The sequence below is a fragment of the Medicago sativa genome, chromosome 2 (genome assembly GCF_051527215.1).
Source record: "Medicago sativa cultivar Bolivia chromosome 2, Bolivia_mono, whole genome shotgun sequence".
Lineage (NCBI taxonomy): Eukaryota > Viridiplantae > Streptophyta > Magnoliopsida > Fabales > Fabaceae > Medicago > Medicago sativa.
In genome coordinates, this window is record NC_140750.1 from 83,581,191 (window position 1) to 83,602,281 (window position 21,091).

A 21,091-nucleotide genomic window follows, 5' to 3' on the forward strand; every position below is an offset into this window, starting at 1 on the left:
TTAAGTTGTTAAACTCTGATTTTTATTAAGAAATTTTTATATTGGGAAAACGGGGTGTTACAATTGGTATTAGAGCAGGTCGGTCCGTCTGGCCAAGTAGAGGAGTCGTTGTGTCGTGTGACGGTTGAATACCGCCGTTGTGTTTTCTAATTAATGGTTATGTTTTATTATGTGGTCATGTTTGACTGACTAACTTTAATGTGGTTTTTGTGTAATGTTTGAAGTTACTATTTTGTTATATATTGTTTAAGATATTTAAGCAATAATTAAATTCATTTTTCTCTTGTGCTTTGAATTTCGAGGACGAAATTCTTTTAAGGGGGGTAGAGTTGTAACGCCATACTTTTATTATTTATTATTTTATTGAGATTAGATGTCTTTTTATAATTTAGTCGACTTATTTTGATGAGTGATATTTTGTTATGTTATACGCTGGTATTTACTAGTATAATATATATGTTATTTGTTGTAGAAATATATTTGTTATTTTGTGTGGAAATATATATGTTATTCGGTGTAGAAATATATTTGTTATTTTGTGTGGAAATATATATGTTATCTGATGTAGAAATATATTTATTAGTAGCCCCTATTGTATATATTTAGTGGAGAAATATATTTAATGGATAAATATAATTATTAGAATAAGTAGATTTGGGGGCTGAAATAGAAAGAAGAGAGTTATTGGACCTAATTAGATTTAAGAAGAGAAGTTAGTATTATAAATAGAGAAGATATTAGGTTGAAAGATGCAAAAAAAACAAAGATTTGGAGAAAACAAAGTTTAGAGAGAAGAGAACAAGAGGAGAGAAGAACCAAGAGAAGGGTTGCCAATTGATAATTCTAAGGTAAGGGTGAGACTATCATTCGGTAATATTAAATCTGTAATTCTGAATTTGCAATTAACATGTTCTAGGATTAGTTTGTGAGAATTTGCAAAGTTTTAGATATTACATTGTTGGATTTTGAAGGATAAATTATTATTTATTCCGTTTATGATTTTTAAGAAGTGTAGCATTCCGTTTAAGTTGTTAAACTCTGATTTTTATTAAGAAATTTTTATGTTGGGAAAACAGGGTGTTACATAATCAAACACATTAAACCTAGACTAAACATAAACATTCACAATAAACCTAAACTCAACATAAACATAAACATAATCAAACACATAAAAAGTACAATGAACATCATTTCCATAACTTAAAACCATTCAATATAATTTGTGAACATCATTACAATATAATTTGTGTCCATTGTAACGCCCTCCTTTTATTTAATTTTTTTTATCAAGTTAGAATTTATTTACGTGATTTAATTATTTATATGAGGTGTTAGTATTTTATTATGTGGCATCATTCTATTATTTAGAATATGAGAATTATTAGTGTGAGTGGAATTGGGGGTTAGAATAGAAAGAATAATAAGTTGTTGGGCCTAAATAGATTTGGAAAGAATATTTTAGTATTATAAATAGAGAAGCTTAGGTTAGAAAGAGTTTACCTTAAACCGCTTTTTGGAAAAGAGGAGAACAAGAAAGAAGATAAGAGAAGAGAAAAGTCAAGAGAAGATGAGAAGACCTTAGGAAAGAAGAACGCTGCTGCTGATTCAGGAATTAATCTAAGGTGAGGGTGAGACTATCTTGCATTAATATTAAGTTGTTAAATCATTAGATTACATCTAACAAGTTGGGGAGAGTTTGTGAGATTAAGAGGATTAGGGTTTATGAGCGATTTTGATGATTAGATGTTAAAGAACCGTAGAATTGATGAGAGAATCATGAACAAACCTTAGATATCCTATAGGAATGTTATTAGAAGTAGTTGGATGATAGAACCAAGAGATTTGATGAAAATTGAGATTCTGAGAAAAAGTGATTTTAAGTGTTTTTGAGAAATAAGTGATTCTGGGATAAGCTGTTTTGGAGATTTGAAAATATGATTTTTTTTCAGTAAAATATAATAGGATTTGTCGAATAGAACGCGTAGGCGAAAACGAAATCGGATTCGGAGTAATGGTTAGGTTTTTATGGACGAAACGGTGAAACCGAAAAAATGGGACTGCACAGAGCTGCGTCGCAGGTGGGCTACTGCCTTCCCACGCCTGGGCGCAGCTTTCCACGCTTGAGCGCAGCAAGGCAGCCCCTCATGGGTGACTGCTTGTTGTGTTTTCGTTGCGTGCTGTCAGAACTTCGATTGTTGCGTTCTTGTGTCTTTTTCACCCGTTTCCGTGTTGAATTAGCTTTCGGTGTAAACATGGAAGTTGTAGATAATTGAGTTAGCTTTCTAATGGCTTTGGAGTGACTAGAAAATTATGTGTAGATTTTGAGTTATGATTAAAATAGTCCAAGTGAGTCTTCAGAAAACTTTAAGAAAACTTAGCATAACTAATCCTAAGTTAGTCCAAAAACTTATGGTGGGTTTCCCAACTTCAACTTAAGTATTAGGGATTTAGTTGAGGTGTTTTATGAGTATTTGGCTTATGTCTCATTGATCAAACTTGATTTGATTTTGAAGAATGTTTTGGACTTTGATATGAATGTAATTGATTAATGTATATGTGGTTATTGTTGTTGATATGTTGGAATACATTATGTGAGTATTGTATGATACATAATAGTATGATGTTCTATGATGTTAAGTTGATATGATTCATTTCTTATTGATGATATGATATTCAAGCACTGTTATATGCTGCAATTGTTGCTGTTTGTTGCTGCTGAATCATAGTGAAGATGTATAAGTCGGTCTAAGTCGTAAATATCTAAGAGGTTGTCCACATTAATGGAATTATGAGAGATGTTCATGAAGTTGTCTAAGTAGTAGAAAGTTGAGTCCATTGCATACTCATATACGTTGGTTGGGGGCTTGATGCCTGGAATGCTTAGTCATTCACACGATGGGTGAGGGCTTGATGCCCTGGAGCTTTTGCTCACTATGTTGGGGGCTTGATGCCCTGAATAGCCTATTTACGCTCATATAAGTTGGTTGGGAGCTTGATGCTCTGTATTGGTACCAAATGCATTTGCATATCAAGAGGTTTTTAAGATGATTTAAGATGTGAAGTTGTCGAGTGTCAAGTTATTAAGTTGTCAAGATGCTAAGATGCTTTGAGATGTTAAGAGTTGCATAGTCGAGTTGAGTCGCATTGTCGAGTTAAGTGATGTTTGATTATGAAGTGTGATTGTGATTCGATGATTATGATTTAATGATGATGTTTGTTTATGAAGTTGATTATGAACTTGATTATGAAGATGTTTTTGATAAATACTATGTGTTGCTCATGAATATTATTGATGTTAGATGTTGATGCTTATGATTATTATTGATGTTAGATGTTGATGCTTATGATTATTATTGATGTTAGATGTTATGTGATTTATGATAAGATGTTATATGATTATGATAATGCGTTTGTGACTATTATTTGATGACATGTGATGATGTTTTATGATTAATAATTGAGGTTATTGATGAAGTATATGACTAATGTAGGAAGAATAATGACACTAGTTAAGGAAGTTTAAGTTATTAGATATGATTAATGAATTATAAGATGTTTAAGTTGTTGAATGTACTTTATATGATTTATATGTTTAATACTATTGTTTGAGAAATCTCACCCCTCTGCTTGGAAATGTTGCTCTTCGTATGGGTAACTTGCAGGTAATCAAGGTTAGCTGCAGTCGTGGGTGGCTATCTCTCACAGTGTCTTTAGGTGCTCTGATACGTAACGGGATGAGATTTATGAACTGTTTTCTATTCCTTTGCGTATCATTTTATGAAGCTTTGATGAACACTGATGACTATGATTTATGAGACTTTTATAATAAGGCCTGCGTGCTAAAGACCTTTTATGTTGAATGAACTAATTCCGCTGCGAAGTTTTGAATTACTTATGTTTAATGATTTTGAAGAATAAATTGTTAATTATTCAGTTTAAGAATTTTTAAGAAGTGTAGCATTCCGTTTAAAGTTGTTGAACTCTGATTTTACATAAGAAATTTTCTTGTTGGGAAAACGGGGTGTTACATCCATCATTTCCATCATAACCTAAACATCATTCAATATAATTCTCATAACCTAAACTAACTAAAAAATCAATAATCAATATACACTTAATCAAACTAAAATTAACATCATTTCCATAACCTAAACCAACTAAATAATGAATATAATTGTCATTGAGACATTTTATCAAACACTTTGTGTGCAAAGTATAAAACATATTCAAATTGTGTTCATTTGCCACCATTCAAAACCACATTATCATTAAACATCATTTAAACAGCATAGGCAACAATTATATTCATTTATCAATTCATAAACTACACATGCAATCATCAAAATGTCAATTTTAAAATCAACCCTAACCACATGCAAACTACTCTAATTTTTTTAAAAATTAAACCTAAACAAACTAACATTATCATTAAAATGATTGATACAACTTACTTGTGATAATGTGTGGTTGATTTGCTTGCAATTCGCGAAAATGGCTTTGGTGAGAATTGGAGAGAGTTTGAGAGAAGTTGGGAGAAGTTTTGAAACTGATATGTTTGTGTTTCTGTTTCTGTTTATGTTCAACACGCATCGGCAGTTAACTGCCGTCGGTTCACTTTTTCCTCGACAGTTAACTGCCGAGGGCATTTTTGTCTTTTATATGTGTTTCTCAGCCAAACCAAATATGTCAACATCAATTTTCTTTTTAAAGCCTGCTTATTACGCATTAAAATAAATGTGATGTGATGTGATTTTGATATAAAATTATTTATAGATTATTTTTTATAAATGTTATAAAAAATCAGTAACTATTTTGCGTTTGTTTACGATAATAAAAATTATTTTTTTAAACAAATAATTTAGTTTGTTTGAATACAACTACATAAATGAGATTTTTTGTTACAAAATTAGTTCAATCTTTTGAATCGTATTTTCTCTCTCCTCTGAAAAAACCTATTTTTTAAGAAGCTACTTTTAAGAGTATTGCGTACGTTTGTTACGGATTTTTAAAAAATCAGAATCTAAAAACAAATTCAAATAAGAAGTTGTTAAGAGTAGCTTATCAAAAAATAGATTTTTTTAGAAGAGAGAAAGAATATGGTTTAAAAATTGAGCTAATTTTATAACAAAAAATTAAATTTATATAGTTGTATCCAAACAAACTAAATTAAAAAATCTCATTTATATAGTTGTAGCAAAACAAACTAAATTATTTGTTTAAAAAAAATGATTTTTTTCCGGTTGTGTTCAAATGTTATTTATTTGAAGTTGTGACATAAAAGACTTGGTCAAATTTGCATATCCTATAAGTCTCATTGTCATTGGTGATACAAATCCTTTTCATTTTATAATATCATTGTTGTGGCAAATGACTTTTTTAATTTAACTTCTATTTTATTTCTTAACTGAAGCATCTTCTTCATAAAATATTGGTGGCATTTAACATGGGAAAGCATAAAATTTTCCCACCATGGGAAAGTTGTATTTGGCCAATAGATCATATCAAGAACATACACTTATCATACTCTCTCCACACTAGATTTGTTTACCCACTTCCACCACCATTTTCTCCTCCATGCCTTAGTCATTAAGACTTGCAAGGATCACACACCCTCTTATGTTGCTAATTTTTTTCACTGCCATGAATGATTTTCTGCTGGCATATAGTGGTGAATCTAGTGGTAAAAAGTAGAAGAAGCATGATAGTGTCAGGTTCCATTAACAAAAACCTTCCTTGCTAACCCACTCATCTAATAATTAACTTCAAGCATTCATACTATTAAATAAATCTCTCAGCTGAAACTATCCACTTCGTTCAAATCATCTAAAATTTATAATAACAGAGTATATTCAGAAAATTATTTTCTTGGCTTGGTCTTAGCCGCAAAAAATCACTCTTGAGGGAAATGAAAGCACATCGATTTGTTAACTCAAAAAATATAAACCATAATGTTTCAAATGTTTTTAATTGCTTCTGTAAAATTAACTAACTAAGAATACCACCTCCATCACCAAATCAATCTTTGATTCTGATCGGAAGTGGTGACCGGAAACTTGCCGGCGGAGGTGTGTGGTGGTTCTCCGGCGAATGTGTCCAGAATGCAAGAAAAAGTAGAACAATAGAAAGATCTCATGAAGAAGAACACAAATCTGGTGTATATTTTTCTTGAGCATGTTCAAAGTGGCTGGAAATGGCATTTAAATGCAGTGATCTAAAAACTCAAAGTACTCCAATTTAAAAATAAACTAGTGGATTTTGTAGAGGATGAAGAGATGAGTCCATCTGTGGTGGCAGCGTCACTATTGGTGGCCGGAAAGGCTCTCACAAGGTGGAAGTAAGCAAAGAAGAAGAAGAGAAAATGAGGAGTTGAGACCGGAACAGTAAAGAGGAAAGAGAAGAGGGAGAACACATGGTGTCAAAAAATCTAGTGTTGAGAGTACATGATAAGACTATGTTCTTTGTTTCATCAAATGGTTAAAATAAATTGTCCCATGATGCGAAAGTTTTATGGTTTCCCATGTTAAATGCCACCTAAAATATTGGGATAAAAAGTAGTAATATAGCTACAGAGTAGGTATGTCAAATGAGATTCAGACTGAGCCATGGAACACAAGACAAGTAAACGATCCTTATCAAGGTAAAATATATCTTTATATGATTAATTGCAATAAGAGTTGGATATCCAAATAAGTTAATGTTCATCTTTCCATGTATCAGCGCAGTTGGGAAAGACAATACATCATTATATATAAGGGTTGTGGTTTGAATCTGAAACATCTTATTTATTCATCTTAAAAATGTGAATTTTAGCTGTTACGATACTTAATAAAATAAAAATAAATAAATACATTTGTAAAAGAAAAATACAAGTGTCATGGAGACACATTCCACATAGAATGAGATGTCAGCCAATAAAATATAAAGTATAAAGAATAACAGATAGATAGAACAATAGATAGAGAAACGACTCTTGTTATATAAACAAAGCTTCTTATTCATTGCTGTAGTTGGTTAAAATTAAAAAAAAAAAAAAAGACAAACCATATAAAATTTAAAAAATAATAATGAAAACCATATAAAAAATAAGAAATAACATTGCTTGATACAATACAATTACAATGAAAATTGTCTCTTATCTATTTGTTGAAAATAAACTAAAATAACAGCGCTGCTAATTTTTAAAAGAACATTTCTTTCTATATAAATTACAAGACGATAATTTAGTCACTGATCACTTGTGTGTGTGCGTCCAAATATTTTTATTTTGGGGTTGTGACTACGTAAGAAAAAGAATGTGTTGGAGAGACACACTTGGTTGGACACAAATCCAAATAAAAATATTTGGACACAAGCACAAAACTAAGAAAAAATTAAAAATAAAATAAAATTACAATATATCAATTGATGTGACTAAATACATTTTATTTAATTTTGTTAGTTTTATGTGAGTGTGTTCAAATAATATTTATTTGGGGTTGTATCATGAATGACTTTTCCCCTATTGGAAATGTATAATCAACCACCATGCCTAAAAAATGATGAGCTGCAATGCAACTCCTTACAACCGACACCATCACCGTCACCATAGATAATAATGTCACGCAAAGCTATAAGCTTTTCAGTAGTGTTTCGTGAGTTCACATGCAGCTCATCATATTTGAAATAACGCAGCACATTTGTTACATACTCCAAATAAAAATAAAAATAAAAATAAAAATAAAAATATAGACAAAATTAACTCGTATTTTTTTAACTATCAAGTATTTGCGAGAACAATTTAAGATTACGAAAACAATTCATAACATGTTATACGCGTACATGGATACAAAATAAACAAATATGAGCTTACATTATATCACAAACTAGAAAAATGGGATAGAAACTTCCCATTGATCTTACTGGCATTTATTATTTTCAAATTAATCCCAACGCGGACTCTATCACAATGTCAACCAAACCATATGCGTATATATGTATATAACTCTGCACTGGCCGGCCACCGTTGAATCTTCCAATCTAAAATTTCTTGTTTGACTTGCTTTGCTCACATATATATCCAATCCTCCTTCCCTTTGATTGAAAAACACTTGTTTCCAAATATATATAGCTTCACATCCTATAGTTTACTAAATTAGAGTATATTATATTATACATAACATATGGGGAACTACATTTCATGTAGTCTATCAGTAGGAGGAAACAACAAGCATTGGAGAGGCATAAAGGTGATATTCCCAAGTGGAGAGATACACAAGTTTGAAGAAGCAGTGAAAGCAGCCGAACTTATGGTTGAGATGCCAGGTTTCTTTGTGGTAAACACTCGTTCACTGCAGATTGGAACAAGGTTTTGCGCCCTCAATGCGGATGAGGAACTAGAGTATGGTAATGTTTATGTGATGATTCCAATGAAGAAGCTTCACCCTGCTGTCACAGCAGCTGATATGGGTTCCTTGCTACTTACTGCAAAAAGGGTCTCTGCAAAAATGAACAAGATTCTTCCTTCTGCAGAATCTAATTTGGAAAGGGAATCACAACCAAAGTTGGACTTGGATGACATTGATCAAGACTTGTCTATGCACAGGTTGTCCTTATGCAGCAGGTCAAAGAAGCCTTTGTTGGAGACCATAACAGAAGAAACAGTGTGCTGAAGCTGAATTCAAATTCAAAGCTTTCTTTCTTCTCATCTGAGCTACCAAGCGCCAAGTCCAGCGTGTGGCTTTCTTGTTTTCTTTTTGATTGATTTGTGTCATTCTCTATTTTGTTATGAGTTACACGGGCACATCATTTATATTTATTATATATGATATGATTGGATTTGTATGTATGTACTATGTACTATACTCAACCAAACTAATTCAAAACATTATGTAATAGGATTAGGCTATTCTTTTATTCAATTCTTAGACTCCAAAAGTTTCAATACATCAGGTTCTGGTACTGGTGTCTAGTATTTTAAATTTTAAAGTAGTTTCTTATTCCATACTTTGAAATACATCGCACTAAATCAAATCATACAAATGATGGTACATGATAGCAGAGTTAAAATATAAATGTTAAATTGATAGTAGAGTTAAAATATAAATGTTAAACTATATTTCTAAATGGCGGTGAAACAATTACTTAACATCAAAATTCGACGGGCTTCCTAATTGGAAGACGTTTAATGCAAATGATGGATTCTACAGCCAAATTATCTTCAGTCACTGATCAAGAGTTCTATCCAAACAAGATGTTTTATAAGGTACAAAAACATTCCCCCAAAATTTACTCACATGACCAACAACAAAATCTTTTGTTTTCTGGACAGACAATGACAAACATCTATTCAATACTTACTATGATTTAACTGTTCATACGGCAGGTTAAATGTAATGTAACCGCTCAAAATTTAAGGGGTATTATGAATTTATGATATTTACATTATCTACAAAAATGGCAGCAAGAAGTTAGAAAATTAAGTGCACCATTGCTCTTCCTGAGAAGAAATATCATCATCCCTAATATCACAAATAATGGTTAGTCTGGGATCTAGATTCCTTTCAGTAGAGATTCCATGCAGTCAACAAGTTCGGATCCATATGCACAATCCTAAGTTTTGATCCGTTAAAGTTCATTCTGTATTATCATTTCAGCTACCTCACCCATGAGGCTCTTCCCTCGGATTTCTAGTAACTGAAGAGCCAGGTCGTCTTCATTCATCTGTCTTAATCCCTTGCTCACTCTCTTCAACATATCCACATCAAGTTCCTCAATCCACAGTGGTGTGCAACTCACCATCAAGCTCATAAACCCGGACACATAGGCACGCCACGTTGCACAATCACAGCGAAGTGAAATTTTCCCATCTAGAGCATTTGCAAGAAATTCTAGATGAATCCCAATAATCTTTGGTCTCCGTTTTGATGCTGCTGATAAAGAGTCGATACCCCAAGCAAATGTCCCACTAAGTACAGCAAAACATGCCAGTGCATAGCCTCTAAGAATGGCAACCACAACCCCAGATTCTCCCACTTCCTGCTCCAACCCTGGGGATGATAAAAACCATGAAGGTAGAGTTTCTGTTATCAAAGATTGAATCAAACTAGAACCACCGGATATCCAAAGAAAAGAAGCCCCAAGAAGCGCAGCATGCTTGACACGTGTCATTGATGCAGCAAGAGAAACCTGTCCGTATCTCATTCCATATTTAGTCTTCTTTAGCTTGTGCGCTTCACCGTTGGGCAACCCACCACTTGCTATATCTCTAACTGAAAGCATTAGAAGAGATACAATTTCTTCTGTCAAGAACATAGCATCCCTAATAGACCTGTAAACTCGCAAGTAGAGAATTCCAGGAGCAACTGGAGAGATCCCTCCTAAGAAGTGAGAACCAAATCCATGACCAAGGAGAGCACCAACACCACCGTTGTTATAAATACAGGCAGAACCAAGCCCAAGGGTGGACGTGAAGCAACTTTTTAGGAGCTGAACTACAGCATCCCTGCTATGGTGGAAGACAGTTCTGGAAGCAGAGAATACAAAAAAGTCACTCCAGCGCTTAACCTTCTGAGCCCACAAAGAACCTACAATGGGCATGCAAGGCCAGGGGCAACCAGCAGAAAGGTTGATCATAGATGGGCCAATCAAAACAAGAAAGCGCTCAGAAGATTTATCAAGCTTATAGGTTATTGTGAGACTTAGGAAAGCCGCCAAAGGCAAAGGAAGTGTAGCTGGAGCATTCCCATCTGCTTGCAGCAGTTCAAAATGTAATGTCAACAGATTGATTTTATAAACCTTGTGCATGTAAATATATAATGTAAAAAAAAAAAAAAAAAAAATCAGTCCACAAAAAACAGCATGCATTCAGTAAAAAAAAGGTTAAATATGTTTTTAGTCCTTACAAAATCACAAGTTTTCAAGTTTAGTCCCTATAAAATTTTAATGGTAATTTTAGTCCTACATAATTTAGTAATTTGTAAGAATAGTTCCTATTTTGAAAACTTTTTACAAAACATGGACACTTTTAGTCCTCCAAAATAGTCCCTATAAAATGCAACTGGGGACTAAAAGTGAATAAAATTTTTGTAGAGACTAAACTTGTTGTAATTTTGTAGGGACTAAATACATATTTAACCCAAAAAAAATACAGTGGATATTTCCAGGTCAATCTTTGTAGGGACTAAATACATATTTAACCCAAAAAAAATACAGTGGATATTTCCAGGTCAATCATATATCTGGTTGTCAATATTATCATATATCTGGTTGTCAATATATTATCATATATCTGGTTGTCAATATTAATTATTGATTGTTGTTTTGTAATTTTGTAGGGACTAAATACATATTTAACCCAAAAAAAATACAGTGGATATTTCCAGGTCAATCTTTGTAGGGACTAAATACATATTTAACCCAAAAAAAATACAGTGGATATTTCCAGGTCAATCATATATCTGGTTGTCAATATTATCATATATCTGGTTGTTGAAATTTGGGGCCTAACTCATCCTTACAAAACCGGCTTGTAAGGTGAGGAGTGCCTCCTCTTTATAAACTCTGATCAAGCTTCCTATCTAACCGATGTGGGACTAAATCCACCCCCTCAAAGACAAGCCAACATAAGGCAACTAGGGGCAAATCACAATTAAGGTGGAATTACCAACACACCTCCCTCCTATCGCAATTAAGGTGGGATTTCCAACACACCCCCTCACGCTCAGACCCAATGGGCATGAAGCGTGGCAATGCGGAATCCCGACAACGGTAGATCTTGGATAGGCTCTGATACCATGTTGAAATTTGGGGCCTAACTCATCCTTACAAAACCGGCTTGTAAGGTGAGGAGTGCCTCGTCTTTATAAATTCTGATCAAGCTTCCTATGTAACCGATGTGGGACTAAATCCACCCCCTCAAAGACAAGCCAACATAAGGCAACTAGGGGCAGATCGCAATTAAGGTGGAATTACCAACACACCTCCTATCGCAATTAAGGTGGGATTTCCAACAATTATTATTATTTTTGACAGTAAAGTCAAAAGAATTACAAATATGTAAAACACAACAAGTTATTGGCCTACAGAATTAAAATAAAGTAAATGCAGCAAGAATCATATACGAAAGGATAATTTGATCTTGTAAAGAGGGCCATCTCTAACCATTTGAGTTCAATTAATATTCACAGAACCAAAAAAAGTGAATTTGCAAACCTATTGCGAGGCTTGGGACATCAACACCAGTGGCTGCCAGAATTTTTTTGATTTGTTGCTCGACAATGGATAAATTAGCGGCAGGACTAGGCCAATCAGTTCCGTTCATAAAAGCTGGCTTCCACACACCACGTGTTACTTCAGCTGATAAGTAGCTTACAATAGTTGCCAAAGATGCTGGAAGAAAATCAGCAATATCTTTGAGACCTGAGATAAGAAGCAAGCACATAGACTTACTATTAGGCAAACAACTTGAAAAACAAATAATTGGTATCCAAAATAGCTTGTTTCTGCAAAAGCAACAGTCAACAGTGGAACTAAAGGTACAAAATTGATAAAATCATGTTTCTGTGTTTCTGCAATTAATTGGTTCTTCGTTTATACATTTTTTCACTTCTTAGTTTGTGTTTCTGCATTTCTACCTTTGCTTTCACCCAGTTTCTACGTTTCAGGCTTAGTTTTTGTGGTTTTTTGTTTCTGTGTTGCATTAGCTTGAGAATGACCCCCCAGGAACTAAGTTTTCTTCCAAAATGTCATGTTCAATCTTCTTTAATTCTTTTGTAGGACATTCTCTAGTTCCGACATTCTCTAGTTTTAATTTTAAAGCATGAAAGCCTCAATACAATCCCGAGATAATTCTTAATGATACACAACGATAATGCAAAATAAAAATGCACCCATGAGGAAACTAGGCAAACCTGTAGCCAGTTCACGGGGACTAAGTCTTCCATGAGCACAAGCTGTAAGAGCGGCATCAAGAACAAATGGAGCTGCTTCAAGGATATCCCATGCTGGCACTTTGAGTTTCATCAAAGCGTCATCCAATGAAGAACCAGATGAGTTGCTGCTTCCTGAAGTTGTAGATGTCAATGATTGAGCACTTCTATTTATTTTCCTGCACATCATGCTTAGCAGTGCATCAACAATCTGAAGAATAGGCCCTCCAGGAACAAGAGCACATCGAGTTGATGCAAGACATTCTTGATGTTGCTGATACCAAGTGTTTAGTTTTGGAAAGGAATCCATAAACACAGGCTCTGTAGAAAAACTTATCATTTTTGAAAATCTTCTGCTTTTTATTCTATCTCTTGGTGATTTCCCAAAGGATGCTAACGTGTTATTCCGAACCAATAAAAGGTACTCAGGACCTAACTGTGAGCCTAATGCTGGAGTTGCTGCACCTCCCATCACATGTTCAACAGGTGGATGATTAAACTGCCATAATCTCAGCAGGAGAACAAATGCATTAGAGAATACCACATGGCAAGAGAGTTTTTCACCAGTTGCAGCAGTCCATGACACACTAGGAACACATGATCCAAACGCCTCACATATAGGCATTAGTGCAGCAGCAAGTAGTGGAACCTGAAAAAAGATGGTAAAATGAATTCACAGAATCAGGAAACAAACTGGATGCAGAAATAGTGAAGTGAATTGAAGATGCAAACTTTTATTGTGCATGTACAAGCATGCGTACACATTAAATGAACATACCGCACCATGTAGGGAGAAAATCTGAACACTGTCTACAGATGAAATTCCAACCAGTAGGACATTCAAAAATGGAGCATAGCTAATCAAATGGTTTTCTGTCCCAGCGTATTTAGGAGGAACCGGAGGAGAAAGCAATTTTATGATGAAAAAAACGACGTGTTCCTGCAAACAGCAATAGAAAAGTAACGAAGGAGGAGGATAGAGACAAAAAATGAGCCAGACAAAGTTTTGATATTATGCGAAAGTCAAATGATATTGTTGATGTTGAGATCACCTGCACATTCCACCCACGTACTAGAGATGCTCCACAAAGAATGGTAGCAGCAGATATCTTTTCTTCATCAGAGCCATTGATTGCAAATTCAAAAATTTTCTCAATCTCTGCTAAGCTTCCATCAAATTCAAAAGCTTAAAATTCAGTTGCATTACCACTTAATATAAATAATAGAGCATTGATACACCTTACTTCAGGAAACAGAAAGGGGAAACTGAAGCCAGATATTAGGCAAAACTACAACCAATTAGACATCTGCCACTTTCAAACACAGACATCTCTATTAATGCATGTGTGGTGTCTGTGTCTATTTAAAATCTATGAATCCATCTCTATTTTGGCTAAAAAACAAGTAATTGCTCTTCATTTCCAGATGAAAGGAGTCACTTTATTCCATATTTATAGGAGTAAGTAATAAAGCCCATCATAGACTAAGTACTAGTACCACCCTTCCCGGTCTGTAATAAGACAAGGTGATATGCAAAACCTTTATAATATTAGTTAGGGTATAATATCTATGATACCTAGATACACATTCTATATAATGTAGTTTACCTACCACATTAACTTATCAGCGTCTTAAATAGAAGCACTGAGTATATTTTACAGATTCATTTTTTTCTAAAAAGTATTTATTGAAGAATAGAGAAATACAGAAGAACACACAAGCATCAGCTTAAGAGAGCTTTCCAGTTCCACTGAATGGCCAAAAAAAAAAAACCACTTCGGAAACAAAAAAAAAAAAGCACATGTTCATGAAAACAAAATGAAATAAGGAAAAAAATCAAACGGAAATAAGATTTGCATTCTTTCATGAGTTTTTCTATCCTGTGCAAATTTGCACATGTTAAGAAGTTTAAAAAAGTAAGTTTGCATTGGAACTTGTGCATTTAGCATAAAATATGTATCTTTTTAATAAATAATTGTTGTTTTTCAATAAAAAATTTCCACTTTTAGTTGCTTTAACATGTGCAATATTGCACATGTTAGACAAACCCTTATTACATCCATGCAAGAATAGCCCAATACTAATACACAGAACTGGACAAAAGGGTAATGCAACCAAGGGCACTAGACAAGAAACATCAAAGTTGCTATTTCATTGATGCAGGATGAATACTGTAGTTAAAATTAGAGGATGCTGAGACATTTCTAGACTCTAGAGATCAGTTTAGCGAGTAAGAGAGTAAAGTACAACAGAAAGGAGGGTGATCTTCAAGTCTGAATGAACTAGGAGTGATAAGGAATTCCTCCAAAAATTTGAATCTGGACTACCAGTTATTGCCTTAAAACATTTACTTCATATATGACAGAAATGATGAGAAGTTAAGTTAAATATCCAATTATAATCCAAAAGAAAAAAAGAAAAGAAAAAAAAGCATAATCTTGATCGTTCAGAGTAACTCTAGTAAAGGATACACAATCCTACAATGAAAAGCCCAAAATAGTCACTAGTAACGATACTAATGCACTAAGAGTGATCTAAGTGAGCAGAGTGAATGGCAGCAACCAAGGGGTATTATTTACGAACTAGAAATTTGGAATGTCCAAAGTTATACCAAAGGTTGCTAATGGAATTAATAATGCAATTTAATCGATTTAAAGCATAGAAGCTTTAGAGTAAATCAACAGCTAAAAAGTCCAAGGAAAGAACACGGCCAAGAGGTGGAAGCTGTATAGAAAAGGAAAGAAAAAGATAAATAGAAACACTGCGCCAGATAGTATTGTATGATATTCATCACTGTTACTTTACCATGTAGGAAGCAACTATCACAGAGAGCATGTGGCATATTAAGGAAGCAATGACATACGAGGCAGCAGCATACCTGGAAGCAGGAGTTGCAACTAAGACATTGACCCATGGAGGATTTAGCAGTGAACCCTTCATCAATGATGACCAGCTAGGTAAATGGTTGGGAATACCACGAGGTAGCTGATTGGAAGGTGCACTCACATAACCAGGCCAAAAATAAGCCGAGGTATCAATCAGATGTCTTGCAATACAAGCCTCAATAATCAGATGCCGCAGGTTACCAGCTGCAGTGAATCATAAAAGAGGTATGATTAGGAGCTCAAGACTAACATGAAAAACCATCAAGAAACCACCAAATCTGAGAGCAAATCAGGAGAAGAAAACAGAAAACTAGATCACTTACTGACTTAAAAAAAGATCAAATCCGATGGAACCAGACTAAATTGAAAACGATAAACAATGGATGATTAAAATTATGATGGCCAAGATAAAGATAGAGAGAAGGGCCAGGTCGTCTGCCCCAGAAAATTCATTAAGGAACAGCTAACATGGTAAATGAATGCATATACATATACGATGGACCGTATTAACTATTTGAAATCGAGAGTCCGGAGTAGGCCTACAGTGTTCTTTCTTGGTTTTTGGTTTTAATTTGTCATGAAGTTTCCTTACATAATAGTATTGGATGAAATTTGTTTTGAATTGTTCATAAAACCCATCCATTAATTTAAATTTTGGGCCCCCAACATATTAATTACATTCTTCCCATATCTGAACATATCACCCAAAATAAAATGAATACATGATCAAGTGAAAATAAATAATAATGAGCGGGGTTACTTCCGTAACTGATCGTAACTGACACTTAAGAGATTCACAAAAGCCAGTCACTTACAGCAGTTTGTGGGTAAGTCATTCACATTCATATATTCCAAGTATCCACTATGTCCCGATACAAACATAGTAGCCTTGGCAGCAGCCTGATTAGCCACCCAAATAACAGGTTGAGGGGGATTGAGTAAATCCTCATAATCACCCAATAACTGTAAGCTTGCAACCAATTCCCCACGACGCTTTCCCATAGCCGGCTTGTCCTTCCTTTGATTTCTAGGGCTACGTTCAGCTTCTTCGATCAGTTCACCTTCCTCTTCTTCAATAAGATTAGCAACTACAAGGGTCGTGATGCACAATAACATACACAAGCAGGTATCAAGGCGAGGTACAGGACCCTCACTTGGATCTCTCTCCTAAAAGAACAGGAAATAAATGTCAAGTCTCAAAACAAGGTAATAGAGTCCAAAAATATGCAAGCTTACAAAGAAGGTAAATTGACATGCTATATTTTCTTTAATTTTTATGGCTAAAAAATCTGCATTTGACCACATGTTACAAGTTTGTAAGCTCGTGGACAATGCAGTGTCTGGCACATAAATGAGCAACCAACCAATCAGAACAAATTTGAGTTAATCAATTGCTTGAAACAAGTTAGTATTTCTTACCCGTTGAACGAGTCGCAGTGCAGCAAACCATAAACCTAAAAAAGCATTGTGCCATGCAGTAGCATTGACTGCTTGTAAAGCCTTGACCAAGTCAGTAAGAAGTTCAACAGCACTGGCAGCCATGACATGATGATGACCATCCATTGCATCCTCCAGTATTAGATCAATGGGAAGCCAAAGAGAACTATCATTATGAGATTGGTCCGCACTTCCACTCCCACTTGCACACAACACTGAACTCAACTTCATCTTCTTGTTCGATTCACAAGACAAAGGCCAATTCAATTTTAAATTCAAAGGATGAAACAACTCAGGAGATACATCATGTTTCAAGCTCCTCAAAATCAACGAGTTCGCCGCAAGCTGCTCTAGGTCATCAACAAAAGCACCCCAATGCGTTGACCTACATATAAACAAGAAATTGAGAGAAATAAACAAATTAATTACTACCCCCTCCAGTCCTATTCACAAGAGACATTTGGGTCAACAAAAATTATGAGGGGACTGCATGTTTTTCTTTTTGTTTTTTTAAAAAAACTAAACTAACCCACCCAAGTTGAGGCAAAACCACAAAGCCAACCCAAGTGGGTTTGAGGGGACTACATGTTAAAACAAATATAGTAAGTATTGTTACATGTTTCGTTGAACCAAGGAGAGAATCCTTGAAGTGAGTTTGTTATGAAGAAAGTGTGCAATGAATTGAATAGCTGTTGCAGTATTTTTGGCGTGCAGAGGATGGTGGTGGTGATTATCCAATTCCATAGTGAGATCGGGATGATCGAGGAATAATAAGGAATTCTTATGTTGGAGTAAAGCTTCGTCTTGTAAGGATGCTTGAAGTAACTGCCACACAAGAGTGAAAAGAAATTGAACAAGAACAAGGCCAGGGTGAGGAGGAGGAGGAGGAGGAGGATAAGAAGAATCATGATAGAGTTGGGAAAGGCGAAGAAGTTGATGAATGGAGTTCATGAGAGAAGGGTAATTAGGAGAATTGATGAGAGAAGAGAGAGAGAAAGCGTGTGTGTTAAGAAGATGAAGGTAGAGTGAGTAAGCCGGAGGGTGGAGAAGAGGGTGTCTGTTGGGTACTACTTTTGTGGAGAGGAGAGCCAAGACAAGGAAAGGAGGAACCATTCTTGATTCCATAGCTTTCTCTAAGTATTTCCATGTCACAGCAACGTTGTTGTCCCAACAGATGTGAGACACAAGACGGTGTGCAAGCTCCACCGACGGTAACGACACACCCGCCGTCTTCAGCCATGAGGTTACCTCAATTGACCATACTTCAGTTGAACGTCCACACTTTGTTATCTCTATTACCCTCTCCCACACCACCGCCGTCGTCATCTTCCGTTTTGCTTACCTTTTCTCTTTCTTTTTTTTGACTAATCAACTCACTCGCTATGTATTCTTCCTTTCCTTTCTTTTTACAAGGGTTTGACCGTATTATATGGATGGATGAGAATATGGGATTGAAACCCGTGCCTTGCACGGGAAATATTTTGCTGATTTTTTGTTTATGTATTTTAATTTACGTTGATAATATTTGAAGTATATTTTAAAATGTATTCATTTAAATTATTTTATTATTTTGGGTTCCAAAGACAAAGAGGTAATTATGGTGATAACGAAAGTTGAACACACGACTTTACGGGTGTGTTAACTCTTTACCAAATAAGCCAACCTTCATTGACTATTTTTATAACATTGTTTAAACTATTTTATTATTTTAATGACATCTATTGATCTTATTTGCCAAAAAAAATATTTTTTTTTTATATTTGAGTGCAATAAAATGAAGTGCGCTCTATTTAAACATGAGTTATTTTTCATAAAAAATATATATCTAAACATGTCTTATTCACGGTTAGAAATGAAGATCTTTGATCAAAAAACTAATGTGTTATACATGTAAAGGAATCTATTAAAAAAACACCTAACTTTAATAACCTAAATCAATTTAAATAGGAACACAACATGTGTTCAAAGAAATGAAAAACTTATGTTTCATCGTAAAACTAACTTAAGAACAAATTAAAAAACTCACTTCATCTTTGAAGATATCAACCCGTGAAGTGAAATGATACATATTTGATGGTAAATCATCTTTACCAACCCATGTAAATTTAGTGTGATACACTTTGTCTATCTTGAAATTGTGCCTAATGATCCACTAACTTCAGAGCTAAGTTTGTAATTTATCTTTTGAATTGCATGTTTGGTGGATAAATCTCTTGGTTTAGCTTTGTGATCCCTGTGTTCAATTTTTTCTTTGCTATCCCTTGCACATCTTTAAAAAAATCAATTTTTCATTTTTGACATTTTTTATTAAATCCTTGTTGTTCCAACATTATCACACTATTTTTTTTTGACAAATCACACTATTTTTTTATTAAATGCAAAACTCTTTCCTGTATTGAATTAACTTTATTCGACTAATAAATGAACATTGCTTAAAAGAATACATAACTCTATTTCATATTTCATCCTCCTTCAACTAATATTTAGGAAAATAAATACTCTCTCAGTTTTAAAATACATGTCGTAGTTTTAAAATATGCAATGTTTATCTAACTTTGACTATTATTTTTAACTAATATGTAAATACAAAATGTTAGCATGTAAGATGTTGTTCAATTTGTCTTAGTGAATATTTTCAACAAAAAAAACAAATTTTCATAACTAAAGATATTAATATTCAAATTTGCGTATTGACATGTGTAAAATGGTTGACGGCGACATGTATTTAGAAAAGGAAAGACTACAATATTAATGTTAAAACTCCATCCAAGAAGTGGAGGAAAAAAAAAAGACAAAGTCAATTATGCTAGTTGGATGAGACGACATGGACATAGAAAAATGTGTACCTAAATTCAATGTAATCTTGTTATACATCGAAACTTTTCTAATGAACATATGAAAACTTCATTCTTATATCAACAAACTGCATTAGGAACTACTCGTCATTTCGGATCATTTCTCTAAAAAAACACATTTATGGATCGACTATAATGTTATATGAGAATCGAGAATGTCATTTTGAATTTTGAAATTACACAATATAAGCAAGCTTTATTGATCATTTACTCAATTTTAGGGAGAAGAATGAGTAACTTTTGTGTATAAGACCCAATTGATTCATAATTAATGTATATATATATTGATAGACTTTTTAGTCTTAATTATTGCATTCAATATTATTTTTAGTACTCCCTCCGTTTTAAAATGAGTGTCACTTTAGGTGTTTACACACATATTAAGAAATGCAATGATTAAAAGAAAGAGAATGGTTATTTTACCAAATTATCCTTATTAACTATTGATTAGTTTTAGAAGTAATACTTTGGAAGTAGTGTGCAGAGTATTAATTGGAGGGTACAATTGAAAAGAAAAAATTATTATTGCATTGGAAATTGAAAGCGACATTCATTTTGAAACAATTTTTTTTTGGCTAAAGCGACACTCATTTTGAAACGGAGTGAGTATAAAACTATTATAAACACTCAGTGAAACTTGAGATTCATTTTTTTTTTATTGAGAAAAATAAAAAACAATTTTTAGTATTCGAAAAAATATTGGATCAACTTAATTCATGCTTGAACCATCACCAAAAAGGAAGTTAAACAATTAGGCGTATAAAAAAATAGATAAGTTCATATCGTAAATTATTTTTTCTTAGATAAATTATACGTTTTGGCTTTTTTAGTGTCATAGAAATCAAACAAAATCATTTGACAATGTGTAGTATGTGGTCTTTATTCTTTATTTTTTGTCAAATATGTGGTTTTTATTTGTCATTTCGACTAAACTGAAGAAAAAAAAAACAAACAAAATAATTCAATAGCAATAATCATTTAAATAAATATGAACATTAGCTTTCTTTTA

The 21,091-nt window shown here is 33.8% G+C and overlaps 2 protein-coding genes across 2 annotated transcripts; one reads left to right on the forward strand and one right to left on the reverse strand.

The window, feature by feature from the left end:
• The first annotated feature begins 8,029 nt into the window (after positions 1-8,029).
• Positions 8,030-8,824, forward strand: LOC146951640 (uncharacterized). The gene has a single exon (XM_085747647.1). It carries the CDS (start codon positions 8,160-8,162, stop codon positions 8,646-8,648), a length of 489 nt encoding a protein of 162 aa, XP_085603773.1. The 5' UTR covers positions 8,030-8,159; the 3' UTR covers positions 8,649-8,824.
• Positions 8,825-9,263: 439 nt separating this feature from the next.
• Positions 9,264-18,624, reverse strand: LOC146951641 (mediator of RNA polymerase II transcription subunit 33A-like). Its single transcript, XM_085747646.1, has 9 exons — positions 17,844-18,624; positions 17,210-17,612; positions 16,606-16,957; positions 15,784-15,994; positions 13,958-14,072; positions 13,684-13,845; positions 12,888-13,554; positions 12,190-12,396; positions 9,264-10,724 (listed from the first exon to the last, which is right to left on the reverse strand). Exons 1-9 carry the CDS (start codon positions 18,551-18,553, stop codon positions 9,604-9,606), a joined length of 3,948 nt encoding a protein of 1,315 aa, XP_085603772.1. The 5' UTR covers positions 18,554-18,624; the 3' UTR covers positions 9,264-9,603.
• Positions 18,625-21,091: the final 2,467 nt, after the last annotated feature.